Genomic DNA, 16273 nt, shown 5'->3' on the forward strand with positions numbered 1-16273 from the left:
GGAGAGCAAATGTTGTCCCCTTGTTCAAAAATAGGAGTAGGGACAACCCTGGTAATTATAGACTGGTGAGCCTTACTTCTATTGTGGGCAAAGTATTGGAAAGGATTATAAGAGATAGGATTTATAATCACCTGGAAAGGAATAATTTGATTAGGGATAGTCAGCACGGTTTTGTGAAGGGTAGGTCATGCCTCACAAACCTTATTGAATTCTTTGAGAAGGTGACCAAAGAGGTGGATGAGGGTAAAGCGGTTGATGTGGTGTATATGGATTTCAGCAAAGCGTTTGATAAGGTTCCCCATGGTAAGCTTTTGCAGAAAATACAGACACATGGGATTGAGGGTGATTTAGTGGTTTAGATCAGGAATTGGCTGGCTGGAAGAAAGCAGAGGATGGTGGTTGATGGGAAGTATTCATCCTGGAGTTCAGTTACTAGTGGTGTACCGCAAGGATCTGTTTTAGGGCCACTGCTGTTTGTCATTTTTATTAATGACCTGGATGAGGGCATAGAAGGATGGGTTAGTAAATTTGCGGATGACACTAAAGTCGGTGGAGTTGTAGACAGTGCAGAGGGTAGTGGCAGGTTACAGAGGGACATAGATAAGCTGCAGAGCTGGGCTGAGAGGTGGCAAATGGAGTTTAATGCGGAAAAGTGCGAAGTGATTCACTTTGGAAGGAGTAACAGGAATACAGAGTACTGGGCTAATGGTAAGATACTTGGTAGTGTGGATGAACAGAGGGATCGGGGTGTCCATGTGCATAGATCCCTGAAAGTTGGCACCCAGGTTGATAGGGTTGTTAAGAAGGCGTACGGTGTGTTAGCTTTTATTGGTAGAGGGATTGAGTTTCGGAGCCAGGAGGTCATGGTGCAACTGTACAAAACTGGTGCGGCCGCACTTGGAGTATTGCGTACAGTTCTGGTCGCCGCATTATAGGAAAGATGTGGAAGTGTTGGAAAGGGTGCAGAGGAGATTTACCAGGATGTTGCCTGGTATGGTGGGAAAATCGTATGAGGAAAGGCAGAGGGGCTTGAGGTTGTTTTCGTTAGAGAGAAGAAGGTTAAGAGGTGACTTAATAGAGGCTTACAAGATGATCAGAGGATTAGGTAGGGTGGATAGTGAGAGCCTTTTTCCTCGGATGGTGATGGCTAACACGAGGGGACATAGCTTTAAATTGAGGGGTGATAGATATAGGACAGATGTTAGAGGTAGGTTCTTTACTCAGAGTAGTAAGGGCGTGGAATGCCCTGCCTGCAGCAGTAGTGGACTCGTCAACATTTAGAGCAGTCAAATGGTTATTGGATAAACATATGGATGATATTGGAATAGTGTAGGTTAGATGGGCTTTAGATTGGTTTCACTGGTCGGCGCAACATCGAGGGCCGAAGGGCCTGTACTGCGCTGTAATGTTCTATGCCGGATCATCGACACAGATGCCATCATCTCACATGAGAACACCATCCACCAGGAACACGGTACATACTCTTGCAACTCGGCCAACGTTGTCTACCTGATACGCTTCAGGAAAGGATGTCCCGAGGCATAGTACATTGGGGAAACCATGCAGACGTTACGACAACGGATGAATGAACACCGCTCAACAATCACCAGGCAAGACTGTTCTCTTCCTGTTGGGGAGCACTTCAGCGGTCACGGGCATTCGGCCTCTGATCTTCGCGTAAGCGTTCTCCAAGGCGGCCTTCACGACACACGACAGCGCAGAGTCGCTGAGCAGAAACTGATAGCAAAGTTCCACACACATGAGACGGCCTCAACCGGGATCTTGGGCTCATGTCACACTATCTGTAACCCCCCACAGCTTGCCTGGACTTGCAGAATCTCACTGGCTGTCCTGTCTGGAGACAATACACATCTCTTTAACCTGTGCTTAATGCTCTCTCCACTCACATTGTTTGTACCTTTAAGGCTGGATTATCTGTAAAGACTGCATTCCAATCATTATTCTGTAAATTGAGTTTGTGTCTCTGTTTGCCCTGTTTGCGAGCAGATCTCCACTCCACCTGACAAAGGGGCAGCGCTCCGAAAGCTAGTGGCATTTGCTACCAATTAAACCTGTTGGACTTTAACAATATAGAAGACAGAGTGCTCTACCAAAGTAAAGGATCTCGCAACCAGTTGATCCATAAACAACATTACCTGAATTAGTAATGGATGCGTTGGCCACCTGTCAATGGTACTCCATTTCATCTTTGGTGCTGTGCTCCTGCCATTATAGTATCGATAAATTGCATTTAAACTACTTCCTACAAAAGAAAGTCAACAATCAAATAAATTACTATTCTCATGTACCTCTCACATTGGTCAATTAATTCGGAGGTCTCACCACCATCTTCCACTGAAACTGTAAATGACATGTTGCATTAAGGTGTATGATATGCATTTTATTTTTTGAGATAACTCGCAAACAGTGAAAAATAAAAAATAGACAATGACAAATAAATGAATTTATGATTAGATGACACACAATGTACATTGTAAAAGCCCAAAGACTATGACATATCACAGCTGAGGAAAGTAAGGAGTTCCACTGTTCTCTTACCTCCAAATCCAAAAGACTGTGCTTTGAGTCTTAACTTCAGTATAGTGAGAATGCAGGAGGGTGAAACGCCATTTAAAACACATATTCATAGCTTACAAGAAAAATGGCCATAGTACAATTAATGAGTGAAGGAGCGAGGAAGGGGTAGCACGGTGGTTAGCACGGCTGATTCACAGCTCCAGGGACCTGGGTTCAATTCCCGGCTTGGGTCACTGTCTGTGTGGAGTTTGCACATTCTCCTCGTGTCTGCGTGGGTTTCCTCCGGGTGCTCTGGTTTCCTCCCACAGTCCAAAGATGTGCGGGTTAGGTTGATTGGCCATGCTAAAATTGCCCCTTAGTGTCCTGGGAAGCGTAGATTAGAGGGATTAGCGGGTAAAATATGTAGCAATATGGGGGTAGGGCCTGGGTGGGATTGTGGTCGGTGCAGACTCGATGGGCCGAATGGCCTCTTTCTGTACTGTAGGGTTTCTATGATTCTATAAGAATATGGATACTAGAGATTGAGAGTGGTTAGCTCTTTGCCTACAAAATGTTTCTTGAATCCAGTGAAATAGATACATCTCCCAAAGTATCGGCAAGTTCAAAGCATGGGTACATTTTGCCTTTCTATAAAGATTTGAGTTATTCATTGTTAAGGGGTTACATATTTAGTATAAATGAGGAAAGCAAGCTTTTTGAAGTAGATTTAACAATGTAATTTCCATCTGAATTCGGAAGAGTTAGCAAAACCAAAAATGTCAACATGTGAATGAGACGTGCATCTGCAAAGGTAAACAGTGGCAGCCCTTGGTTAAACTTGTAAGATATTCAAATGAACTGTGTCTTTGAATAATTGATGGAAACAAAGTTCTCAATCTTCAAAAAGTTACAAAGAAGATTAAAAATGTAATGGTTCGCCACTGCACTGGAAGATCTGTGCAGTTAGAGTATGTAAGGTGAAGGAAATGAGCAAGTTGAATATTGCTGGAGAGAGAAAAATGTTGCTGAAGCTTTTCATCTTGCATTCATCAGAGATAATTTCAAACAATCACAACAATTTATAGAACAGGAGAAAAGGGTGCCGATTGGCCGGCAAGTCAATTCGGATTGTTGCTTTCTCCATGACAGCGTCTCTGCCCGGGAACAATAGGCTCTCCAAGATCCTGGGTAATTCCCAAAAAAATTGCAAGGCCTGAATTCCTTTTGTTTGCAGAGAACGGGCATGAAAAAGCACTGACAGGTAGGATTAGGGAGAATCCAGAGGATAACCAGGGAAAGAGTAGGGCCTATTAGAGACCAAGGGGGCAATCTGTGCATGGAGCTAGAAGACATTGGTGGGGTGCTAAACGGGTACTTCACATTTGTCATCTTTGACATCGGGAACGAGGTGGTATTGGAGGTTTTGGCTTAAATGTGGACAAATCCCCAAGTCTGGATGAGTTGTATCCCAGGCTGCTTTGGAAGACAAAGCAGGAATTTAGAGGGGCTCTGACCTGAATTTTTAATTCCTCTCTGGCCACAGAGGAGGTGCCAGAGAATTAGAGGACAGCTAATGTGGTTTGGCTATTTAAGGAGGGTTGCAGAGCTAAGCCAGGGAACTACAGACCAGTCAGTCTCATGTCAGTGGTAGAGAAACTATTCGAGAAAATTCTGAAGAAGAAAATTAATCTCTACTTGGAGAGACACGGTTTGATTAGGGATAGTTAGCATGGTTGTGTCAGAGGGAGATCATGCCGAACAAATTTGATTGAAGTTTTCAAGATGGTGATCAGGTGTGTAGATGAGGGTAGTGCAGTTGATGTAGTTTATATGGATTTCAGAAAAGCCTTTGTAAAGGCTCTCACATGGGAGACTGATACAGAAGGTAAAAGCACATGGAATCAAAGGTAACTTGGCAAGTTGGATCCAAAACTGGTTTCGTGGTAGGAACAGTAAGAAGTCTCAACACCAGGTTAAAGTCCAACAGGTTTATTTGGCAGCACTAGCTTTCTGAGTCTCGTAGGAGACAGAAGATGGTGGTGGAAGACTGCTTGTGTGACTAGAGGCCGGTGTCCAGTGGCGTACCACAGGGATCAATTAGTCTTAGATCTCTTATTATTTGTTTGATATAAAATAAGGAAGGAGGTTGCAGGAAGATTTGGACAGGTTGATCAGATGGGCAGATCAGTGGTAGACGGTATTTAACCCTGAAAGTGCGAGGTGATGCACTTTGGAAAGAGTAACAAAACACGTGAATACTCGATGAATAGCAAGACACTAGGAAGTTCAGAGGAACAGAGGGATCTTGGGGTGCTTGTCCACAGATCCCCAACGGTGGCAGGATAGGTTAATAGGGTAGTCAGGAAGTCATATGGGACACTTGCCTTTATCAGTCATGGCTAAGATTATGAGAGCAGGGAGGTTATGTTGAAGCTGTACAAAACTTTAGTTCAGTCACAGCTGGAGTGCTGCGTTCAGTTCCGATTGCCTCACTGTAAGAAGGATGTGATTGCACAGGAGAGGACAAAGGAGATTCACCAGGATGTTGCCTGGGATGGGGCATTTGAACTATGAAGAGAGGCTGGATAGATTCAGGTTGTTTTTGTTGGAGCAGAGAAGACTGAGGGGGACCAGATTGGGGTGTATAAGATTATGAGGGATATGGACAGGATGGATAGGAAGCAGCTGATCCCCGATGTTGAAGGGTCGATATTGAGGGGGCACAATATTAAGGTTTAGAGAGAATTAGAGGACAAATTCTTTCACTCTGTGGGTGATGGGAGTCTGGAATACACCGCCTGGGAGGGTAGTAGAGGTGGAAGCCTCACGACCTTTAAAAAGTAAGTGGACGAGCACTTCAAATGTCATAACATTCAAGTCTATAGGGGCACAGTGGTTAGCACTGCTGCGTCACAGCGCCAGGGACCAGGGTTCAATTCCAGCCTCGGGTGACTGTCTGTGTACTTTTCACGTTCTCCCATGGCTGCATGGGTTTCCTCCTGCAGTCCAAAAATGTGCAGGTTGAGTGGCAATGCTAAACTGCCCATTAGTGTCAGGGGGATTAGCAGGGTAAATACGTGGGGTCAGGGGTTAAGACCTGGGTGGGATTGTTTTCGGTGCAGGCTCGATGAACCAAACGGCCTCTTTCTGCACTGTAGGGATTCTATTCTATGGGCCAAGTGCTGGAAAGTGGGATTAGTGTAGATTTAATGTAGTTTTGTCGTTGCAGACTCAATGGGCTTCCTTTCTGGTATATGACTCTTAAGTGTAACATGCAGGTTGATAATACAACAATAGTACTTTACAAGGCAAACATTCATAAAGAAAAATTGAAGAAAGTCAAAAATTGAACTAAATGCTCAAATGGATTTGGAATGCATCATCTGGCTCTCAAACTCAACTTGTGTCCAATCATAGCATCTTTTGCTGGAAACCAAAGTGAATTCTAGTTAGGAAGCTAACTTTGAAGAGGGCATTTTGAACAGAGCCACGTAAGGTCAAAGAAAACCCAGCAATGCTAAATGGTGCGATTCACAAAACCGGGCTGTGGTACAAGTGCATTATGACCAACAAGGAAAGACAAGTTTATCTATGAGCACATCAGCCATTGGATAGTCAGCTGATAGTCACATCCTTGGTTCAAACATTTAAAGTTTAGAAAATCCATACAGTGCACGAGGCCATTCGGCCCATTGAGTCTGCATCGACTACAATCCCACCCAGGTCCTATTCCCGCAACCACACATATTAACGCTGCTAATCCCCTGACAGTAGGGTCAATTTAGCATGGCCAATCAACCTAACCCGCACATCTTTGGACTGTGGGAGGAAATGGGAGCATCTGGAGGAAACTTATGCAGGCACGTTTTATTTATTAGTGTCACAAATGGGCTTACGTTAACACCGCAATGAAGTTATTGTAAAAATCCCCTGAGTTCATTACAGTGTTAATGTAAGCCTATTTGTGTCCTGCCCTTGGAGATCAGAGGAAGTGAGGAAAGGTGGAAACTAGTACAAAGGATTTTTAAAATGAGGAATAAATCCTGAGGTTGCCCTAACACTTCGAACAGAATCTCTACATTTTAACATGTTGATTTTTAGTGAACAGCATTTTCCATTTATACACCAACATTGCTATACCTGTGGTAGAACAGCTATACTGAGGATATTGTGTAAAAGCTACTGCTCGCTCAATCCCATCTCTCTCCATTTCTTCAACTGCTTCTTCTGTTAGCGGATGAACATATCGGAAACCAATGTAAAATTTGTGCGGTGCTGAAAAATAAGATGCACAAACAATGCAAGGGTTATTTCATCTAATGGAATGGGAAACGGAGCAAGATTCCCACAGCGTACATCTAACATGTTCCAGCCCTCAAAAAGAATGGGCAACCTCCCAGGGAAATACATCTCCCAGAGGTCTTTGTCGCCGACAATGGCTGCCTGTGCAACCCTTTGCGTCAGCCCCATCAGCAACAGATCCTTGATTATACTCTCTGGATCTCGCTCCCTAATCCCTTCTGCCTTTCTACCAATCCTCTTTTTAAAAATAAATCTCAAAAACCTACCTTTTTGACCTATTTTCCCCTGCAAATTACTTTGGGATGTCTTTTTAAGAGCTGTTATATAAATGGAGGGTCTTTTGAAAATTGCTGCAACATTTATTCATAGAAATTTCTCATCTTTTCACAGCTCCAAGATGTTGCCAAAGTTGCTGATATAATTTTGAAAAACTGATTATGTTCAAATGCTAAACCCGCACAGCTTAAACAGAATCAATTGTTATATTATTAGAGGTTTAGATAGGGTGGATAGTGATAGCCTTTTTCCTCTGATGGAGAAATCCAGCACGAGGGGGCATGGCTTTAAATTGAGGGGGGGTAGTTATAGAACCGATGTCAGGGGTAGGTTCTTTACCCAGAGGGTGGTGAGGGATTGGAATGCCCTGCCAGCATCAGTAGTAAATGCGCCTAGTTTGGGGGCGTTTAAGAGATCCGTAGATAGGTTCATGGACGAAAAGAAATTGGTTTAGGTTGGAGGGTCACAGTTTTTTTTTAAACTGGTCGGTGCAACATCGTGGGCCGAAGGGCCTGTTCTGCGCTGTAATGTTCTATGTTCTATATTTTTGGAGAGAAGCAGTGAAGAATAGCCACATATCAGTTCAGCAACACACTATTATCAGTTACTGCCCCTCTCCGCCTAACCACAGTGTGACTTAAGCAAGATAGAGAGTGGTATAAGAAAAGGGTGTGCTTCTTTAGTCGATTCTCAGAATTTTAAGTCAAACAGGTTATCTAACATTCCAGGAAAATGAAACGACAAATTACAAAATGTAGAATGCAATGGACATATGGAAAGCCAATGGGCCTAACCAACCTTGTATCGTGAGATCTAAAGAACTATTACCAAATCACATAATAACAGCTACTTGCAAAGCTTTACACCATTATTTCTCTCCTTTTATTTGAATACCCCTGTCTTCCAAAGTCTCTGCTGCAGAAAAAGCCCTAGTTAAATCTGGGCCATCAATTTGATTTATCCTAAAGGTATTTGGTCTGCTATTGCTTTCATTAGCATGCCATTAATATTTAGATTGAAAAGAATTACCCACCCACTCTTCATAAATGCAACATCATTGATGTAAATATTCGATTGGTGTTTTGATAACATTGTAGAAAGCAACTACATCTTTTATACTGTGGCATACATTACTGGTGAGATTTAATCCAACACCGAATGCTTGGAGGATCATTTTTTTCCCTTTTGGACAGGAATAAGGATAACAGCACTTAACAAATCTCAACTCCTATGCATATAACACCTAGGTTGCAAAACTGTGGCATTTCATGCTTTTCTGTAAAATTACAATAATTTCTATTACTACCTCCTTCTGATTTTATATATGATTTTATCATTGTACATTTGCAGACATGATTAAAATAACCACACGTGGAATCGGAGGAACTTGTATTTACAGCATGCATAAGGTAACAGTCCTCATATAGCTTGGATGACAGAAAATCATCCAGGGAAAAAAAAAGTACTGTTCTGCCAAGAAATAAATATATGCCGCAAATATTTATTGCAAATTACAAGTAGCGTGAGCTACAATAACAACAGACAATTATTATGATGGGAGGATAAAAACTTCAGGCCACAAATTCTCATTTGGTTCATGTGATAGGTCACACTATGAACATAGGAATTAGGGGTAGGCAATTCAGCCCTTCTCCACCATTTAATCAGACAGGGTGGACTAAATCCTCAAAATTTACACCATTAAGTGGGATGGACAGAAGGAAAGCAATGGAAACACACATATAGTGAATCAGATAAAGAGCAGAAAACTATACAACAGCAAGAAGTGTCAAAACATAAATACCCAAGACATTTGAACATCCTCTCTTAACTGAGTCTAAAGCTTTTGGCTTCACTATTCCCAATATAACTGGAGTGAAAAACATTTCACCAATGTGGACCTACACTCCCTTGTAGTAGTGATCCTCAATTTTTAAAATTTTTTATGGGACGTGGGCATCGCTGGCGAGGCCAGCATTTATTACCCATCCTTAGTTGACCTTGAGACGCCATGGAAGAAACTGCCTTCTTAAACTGCTGCAGTCCCTGAGATTTAGGTAAACCCACTGTGCTGTTAGGGAGGGAGTTCCAGGATTTTGCCTCAGTGACAGTGAAAGAAAGAATGGCAACATATTTCCAAGTCAGGATGGTGATGTCTTGGAGGAGAATCTCCAGGTGATGGTGCTCTCAGGTATCTGCTGTTCTTGTCCTTCAAGATGGTAGAGGTTATGGTTTTGGAAGGCGCTGCCTAAGGAAGCTTGGTGAGTTCCTTTCATGCATCTTGTGGTTGGTACACACGGTTGCCAGTTTATCGATGGTGGAGGAAGTGAATGTTTGTGGAAAGGGTAACAATCAAGTGGGCTGCTTTGTCCTGGATGGTGTCAAGCCACTTGAGTCTTGTTGGAGCTACACTCATGCAAGCAAGTGAAGACTATTCCATCACATTCCTGACTGTACATGGCAGACAGGCTTAGGGGAGACAGAAGGAGAGTTGCTCGTCACAGGATTCCGAGCCTCTGAACTGCTCTTGTAGCCACAGTATTTAGAAGGCTAGTCCAGTTCAGCTTCTGGTACATGACAACCCCCAGTACGTTGACAGCAGAGGATTCGGCAATGGTAATGCTACTGAATGTTAAGGTGCGACGGTTAGATTCTCCCTTGTTGAAGATGGTCATTGCTTGGCACCTGTGTGTCATGAATATTATTTGCCACATGCCAGCCCAAGCCGGGTTTTGTCCAAGTCTTGCTGTATTTGGACATGGACTGCTTCAGTATCTGAGGAGTTGTGAATGCTGCTGGACATTGTGCAATCATCAGTGAACAACTTGCTTCTGACCTTATGATGGAAGGTCAATGATGAAGTAGCTCCAGATGGTTGGCTTAGTAATGTTCAAGAATTGGGATGATTAACCTCCAACTACAACCAACTTCTTTTGTGCCAGGTATGACTCCAACCAGTGGAGGATTTCCCCCTGACTCGAGTTTTACCAGGCCTTCTTGACGCTACACTTGGTCAAATGCTGTCTCACTGACAAGGGCAGTCATTCTCACCTCACGCCTTTTCGATATCATTTGATATCTGTACACATTTTAAGTAATCTCCTGAACTAGTTTCAATCATCGGTAGAGGGTGGAGAGCAATTTCCAAAATTCTTTCCATCTTATTGGCTTTTTTGTTTCTCTCAGGAGGCAAAATGTAAATCCAGGATCATCTGGCCATCGAGGCATGGTTAGGATTGATAGAGATAGGTTGTTTCCTGCCTGGGGAGGCAGTGAAGCATTGGCATTGGCATTGTCATTGGATTAGTAATCCAGAGACCCAGGGCAAGATCTGGGGACCCAGGTTCAAATACCGCCATTGCAGCTGGTGAAAATTGAATTCAATTTTTTAAAAAATCTAGAATTAAAATTCTAATGATAACCATGAAGCCATTGTTGATAGTCATTAAAAACCCATCGAGTTCAATATTTTCCTTTAGGGAAGGAAATCTGCCATTTTACCTGGTTTGGCCGACAGGTGACTCCAGATCCACAGCAATGTGATTGACTCTCAAATGGCATCATTAAAAAGGAGGGCAATTCAGGACGGGCAGTAAAGTCAAGTTTTTCCTCAATAAGCAATTCTACGAAATTAGTGATCAGTTTTATGGTTCTTCAAAACACATTTTTTAAAGTAAAATATTGCCTCAGCATGTTTGTAGCAGGAGTAGTATTGTAGAACAAGTGGTAATCATTAAGGATGATTGAAGTTACAACATCACAGAACGTTTTCTACAATAAAATCTTTGGACACATTATTGTAATTGTTAAGGTGTTCATTCAACTAGGAGAATCAGTACTGACATGCATCAAGAATCTTGACAGATGAAAGCACTAAAACTAGATGGAGTTCATGTTTTGAAATAAATGGGAACCACAGTTGTTGATTCAAAGCTAGGTGTGAATGCAATTTGTGTGGAGGATACAAAGGTGTATAGAATAAGGAACAAGGTGGAATGTAATGTAGGCATGTGTGAAGTTATTCACTTTGGTAGTTACAGCGGCATGGTGGCACAGTGGTTAGCACTGCTGCCTCACGGCGCCAGGGACCGAGGTTCGATTCCCAGCTTGGGTCACTGCCTATGTGGAGTTTGCACATTCTCCCTGTGTCTGCGTGGATTTCCTCTGGATGCTCCAGTTTCCTCCCACAACCTGAAAGACATTCCGGTTAGGTGCAGTGGACATGCTAAATCCTCCCTCAGTGTACCTGAACAGGTGCTGGAGTGTGGCAACTAGTGGATTTTCAAAGCAACTTCATTGCAGTGTTAATGTAAGCCTACTTGTGACACTAATAAATAAACTTTAAACTTAGAATAGAAAAGCAGTATTTGCTTTAAAAAGGTATGACGTTTGTAAACGTTGATGTTCAGAGGGGTTAGGGTGTACTTGCTCAAGAGACAAAGATAGTTAGCATGCTGATACAGCAAGCAACTAGATGTGTGACTTCATTGCAAGGGGATTGGAGTACAACTATAAAGAAATCTTGTACAATTGTAGAGGGTTTTGGGGAGAGCACATCTGGAATACTGTGCACTGTTAGTCTCCACATTTAAGAAAGGATATGCTGCATTTACCATGGAGGCAATGCAGCATAGGTCAACTAAATTCATTCCTGGAAGAGGGTAGTCCTAAGGTTTGAAAAAATTGGGCTTCACTCTCTGGAGTTAAGAAAAATGAGATGATCTCACCGAAACATACAATATTCTGAAGGGGCTTTGCAGGTCATTTTCCTGGAACTTAGAACATGAGATTATATAAGGGGTTGTTCATTTAGAACCAAAAGGAGGAGGACGTTCTTCATTCAGAGGACTATGGACCACTGGAATTCTCCACCCAAGGGGGTTGTAGATACTCCATCGTTTAATATACTGAGTGTCACAATAGATAGATCTTTGGTCTCTGTGAATCAAGAGGCATGGAGAGCAGGCAGGAAAGTGGAGTTGAGGCAGAGTATCAGACTCACACTGAACGGTGGAGCATGCTCAAGGGGGCCATGTGGTCTACATGTAGGGGACTAGCTAGGATAAATGTATGGGGTTATGGGGATAGGGCGTGGGTGGGATTCTGGTTGGTGCAGGCTCGATAGGCCAAATGGCCTCCTTCTGCACTGTAAGATTCTATGGTACACCTGCTCCTACTTCTGTTCTTGTATGATATAGTGGGGGCCACCAAACTGATGAAAATTTTAAGAGCTCTGAAAATAGCAAGAAAATAGCAAGACGTTGCCGGTACCACGTGATAGCGAGTTGAGGAACAGGGAGAGAGTGCAGTTAAATATGTGGTTGCAGGGATGGTGTAGGAGGGAGGGTTTCAGATAAGTGGATAATTGGAACACGTTCTGGGGAAGGTGGGACCTGTACAAACAGGACGGGGTGCACCTGAACCAGAGGGGCACCAATATCCTCGGAGGGAAATTTGTTACGGCTCTTCAGGGGGGTTTAAACTAATTTGTCAGGGGAGTGGGAAAGGGAGTTGTAGTCCAGAAGTCAGTGAGGGTGGTGAGGTATTGGGGAAGGTATCAGGGTCAAGGGTGGGTACTGGTAGACAGGAAGGTGGGTTGAAGTGTGTCTACTTCAATGCAAGGAGCATCCGGAACAAGGTAGATGAACTTGGGGCGTGGATTGGTACTTGGGACTACGATGTTGTGGCCATTACGGAGACGTGGGTAGAACAAGGACAGGAATGGTTGTTGGACGTTCCGGGGTATAGATGTTTCACTAAGTGTAGGGAAGCTGGTAAAAGAGGTGGAGGAGTGGCATTGTTAATCAAGGATAGTTTAACGGCTGCGGAAAGGCACTTCGTGGGGGATCTGCACACTGAGGTAATATGGGCTGAAGTTAGAAATAGGAAAGGAGCGGTCACGTTGCTAGGAGTTTACTATAGGCCCCCAAATAGTAATAGAGATGTGGAGGAAGAAATTGCTAAGCAGATTATGGATATGTGTGGGGGTCACAGGGTAGTTGTCATGGGGGACTTTAACTTTCCAAATATTGATTGGAACCTTTGTAGGTCAAATAGTTTGGATGGGGCAGTTTTTGTGCAGTGTGTGCGGGAGGGTTTCCTGACACAATATGTGGATGGGCCGACTAGAGGTGAGGCCACATTGGATTTGGTACTGGGAAATGAACCGGGCCAAGTGTTAGATTTGGTTGTGGGAGAGCAATTTGGAGATAGTGACCACAATTCGGTGTCTTTTGTTATTGCAATGGAGAGGGATAGGGCCGTACGGCAGGGCAAGGTTTACAATTGGGGGAGGGGTAATTATGATGCGATTAGGCAAGAATTAGGGGGCATAAGTTGGGAACAGAAACTGTCAGAGAAAGGAACTAATGAAAAGTGGAATTTTTTCAAGGAACAAATACTGGATGTCCTTGATAGGTATGTTCCTGTCAGGCAGGGAGGAAATGGCCGAGTGAGGGAACCATGGTTCACAAAAGAGGTGGAATGTCTTGTGAAAAGGAAGAGGGAAGCTTATGTAGGGATGAGGAAACAAGGTTCAGATGGCTTGATTGAGGGTTACAAGTTAGCAAGGAATGAGCTGAAAAAGGGGCTTAGGAGAGCTAGGAGGGGACATGAGAAGTCCTTGGCGGGTCGGATCAAGGAAAACCCCAAGGCTTTTTACTCTTATGTGAGGAATAAAAGAATGACCAGGGTGAGGTTAGGGCCGGTCAAGGACAGTAGTGGGAACTTGTGTATGGAGTCAGTAGAGATAGGCGAGGTGATGAATGAATACTTTTCTTCAGTGTTCACCAAGGAGAGGGGCCATGTTTTTGAGGAAGAGAAGGTGTTACAGGCTAATAGGCTGGAGGAAATAGATGTTCGGAGGGAGGATGTCTTGGCAGTTTTGAATAAACTGAAGGTCGATAAGTCCCCTGGGCCTGATGAAATGTATCCTAGGATTCTTTGGGAGGCAAGGGATGAGATTGCAGAGCCTTTGGCGTTGATCTTTGGGTCCTCGCTGTCCACGGGGATGGTGCCAGAGGACTGGAGAATGGCGAATGTTGTTCCTCTGTTTAAGAAAGGGAATAGAAATGACCCTGGTAATTATAGACCGGTTAGTCTTACTTCGGTGGTTGGTAAATTGATGGAAAGGGTCCTTAGGGATGGGATTTACGACCATTTAGAAAGATGCGGATTAATCCGAGATAGTCAGCACGGATTCGTGAAGGGCAAGTCGTGCCTCACAAATTTGATAGAATTTTTTGAGGAGGTAACTAAGTGTGTTGATGCAGGTAGGGCAGTTGATGTCATATACATGGATTTTAGTAAGGCGTTTGATAAGGTCCCCCATGGTCGGCTTATGATGAAAGTGAGGAGGTGTGGGATAGAGGGAAAGTTGGCCAATTGGATAGGCAACTGGCTGTCTGACCGAAGACAGAGGGTGGTGGTCGATGGAAAATTTTCGGACTGGAGGCAGGTTGCTAGCGGTGTGCCGCAGGGATCAGTGCTTGGTCCTCTGCTCTTTGTGATTTTTATTAATGACTTAGAGGAGGGGGCTGAAGGGTGGATCAGTAAATTTGCTGATGACACCAAGATTGGTGGAGTAGTGGATGAGGTGGAGGGGTGTTGTAGGCTGCAAAGAGACATAGATAGGATGCAAAGCTGGGCTGAAAAATGGCAAATGGAGTTTAACCCTGATAAATGTGAGGTGATTCATTTTGGTAGGACTAATTTAAATGTGGATTACAGGGTCAAAGGTAGGGTTCTGAAGACTGTGGAGGAACAGAGAGATCTTGGGGTCCATATCCACAGATCTCTAAAGGTTGCCACTCAAGTGGATAGAGCTGTGAAGAAGGCCTATAGTGTGTTAGCTTTTATTAACAGGGGGTTGGAGTTTAAGAGCCGTGGGGTTATGCTGCAACTGTACAGGACCTCGGTGAGACCACATTTGGAATATTGTGTGTAGTTCTGGTCACCTCACTATAGGAAGGATGTGGAAGCGCTGGAAGGAGTGCAGAGGAGATTTACCAGGATGCTGCCTGGTTTGGAGGGTAGGTCATATGAAGAAAGGTTGAGGGAGCTAGGGCTGTTCTCTCTGGAGCGGAGGAGGCTGAGGGGAGACTTAATAGAGGTGTATAAAATGATGAAGGGGATAGATAGAGTGAACGTTCAAAGACTATTTCCTCGGGTGGATGGAGCTATTACAAGGGGGCATAACTATAGGGTTCGTGGTGGGAGATACAGGACGGATATCAGAGGTAGGTTCTTTACGCAGAGAGTGGTTGGGGTGTGGAATGGACTGCCTGCAGTGATAGTGGAGTCAGACACTTTAGAAACATTTAAGCGGTTATTGGATAGGCACATGGAGCACACCAGGATGATAGGGAGTGGGATAGCTTGATCTTGGTTTCAGATAAAGCTCGGCACAACATCGTGGGCCGAAGGGCCTGTTCTGTGCTGTACTGTTCTATGTTCTATGTTCTAAAAAAAAAAGGTCACAGGTCCTGGATGGTGACTTCTGCTTATTTCAAGGAAGTCCATTTTCTTGGTGTAGTCAAACTGTATTTATGACAGAAAACAGGTGCTCTGACAAATACCTGCAATACACAACCGTGTTTACTAGATATATTGAAATTGATGACACAATCATAAGCATACGGTGTATTAAACTAATTATCTTCTGCTGGTGAAACATTATAAGCTGAAGCAATACCCGTTTCTGGAGATAATTCATCAAGCAGTTTCACCATGCCATCGCCTTGTTTGGCAGTCCACATTTTAATCGGAGACCCTCCACCAATTCTGTGGTACTGTTCCTGGATCTTCGGAGTACGGCGCTTTGCAATAAAAGGAGCAAGTTTGCTGAAAGAAAATTGCAGAAAATAAATTGCTGTTTTACTTCCTCATTGTTGCCTTGGAGGATCTAGCTCCGACAGTCTAAAGTTGAGTACAGGGCATGAGTCTACTGCTTATTCACCATCAACAAAGTTACATGATGATTGAAGTATGCAGATAACGCAAGCGGTTAGGAAGGCAAATGGAATATTGGTATTTACTGCAAAGGGAAATGCAATACAAAAGTAGGAAAGCTGTGCTGCGGCTGTTACAGGCCTTCATCAGATAACATCTCGAGTAGTATATACAGTTTTGGTCTCCTTATTTGAAAAAGGGTATAATTTCACTAGAAACAGTTCATAGA

General features: G+C 43.6%; 1 protein-coding gene across 1 annotated transcript in view; it reads right to left on the minus strand.

Moving 5' to 3' along the window:
• Positions 1-16273, minus strand: part of fech (ferrochelatase) — a 65457-nt gene that overhangs the window by 26256 nt on the left and 22928 nt on the right. Inside the window, exons 4-6 of the mRNA XM_078219922.1 lie at positions 15788-15936; positions 6658-6792; positions 2157-2263 (exon numbers count right to left, since the gene is read on the minus strand). Of these exons, the coding sequence (XP_078076048.1) occupies positions 2157-2263; positions 6658-6792; positions 15788-15936 (391 nt within the window). The remainder of the gene's footprint in view (positions 1-2156; positions 2264-6657; positions 6793-15787; positions 15937-16273) is intronic.

The sequence above is a fragment of the Mustelus asterias genome, chromosome 1 (genome assembly GCF_964213995.1).
Source record: "Mustelus asterias chromosome 1, sMusAst1.hap1.1, whole genome shotgun sequence".
NCBI lineage: Eukaryota > Metazoa > Chordata > Chondrichthyes > Carcharhiniformes > Triakidae > Mustelus > Mustelus asterias.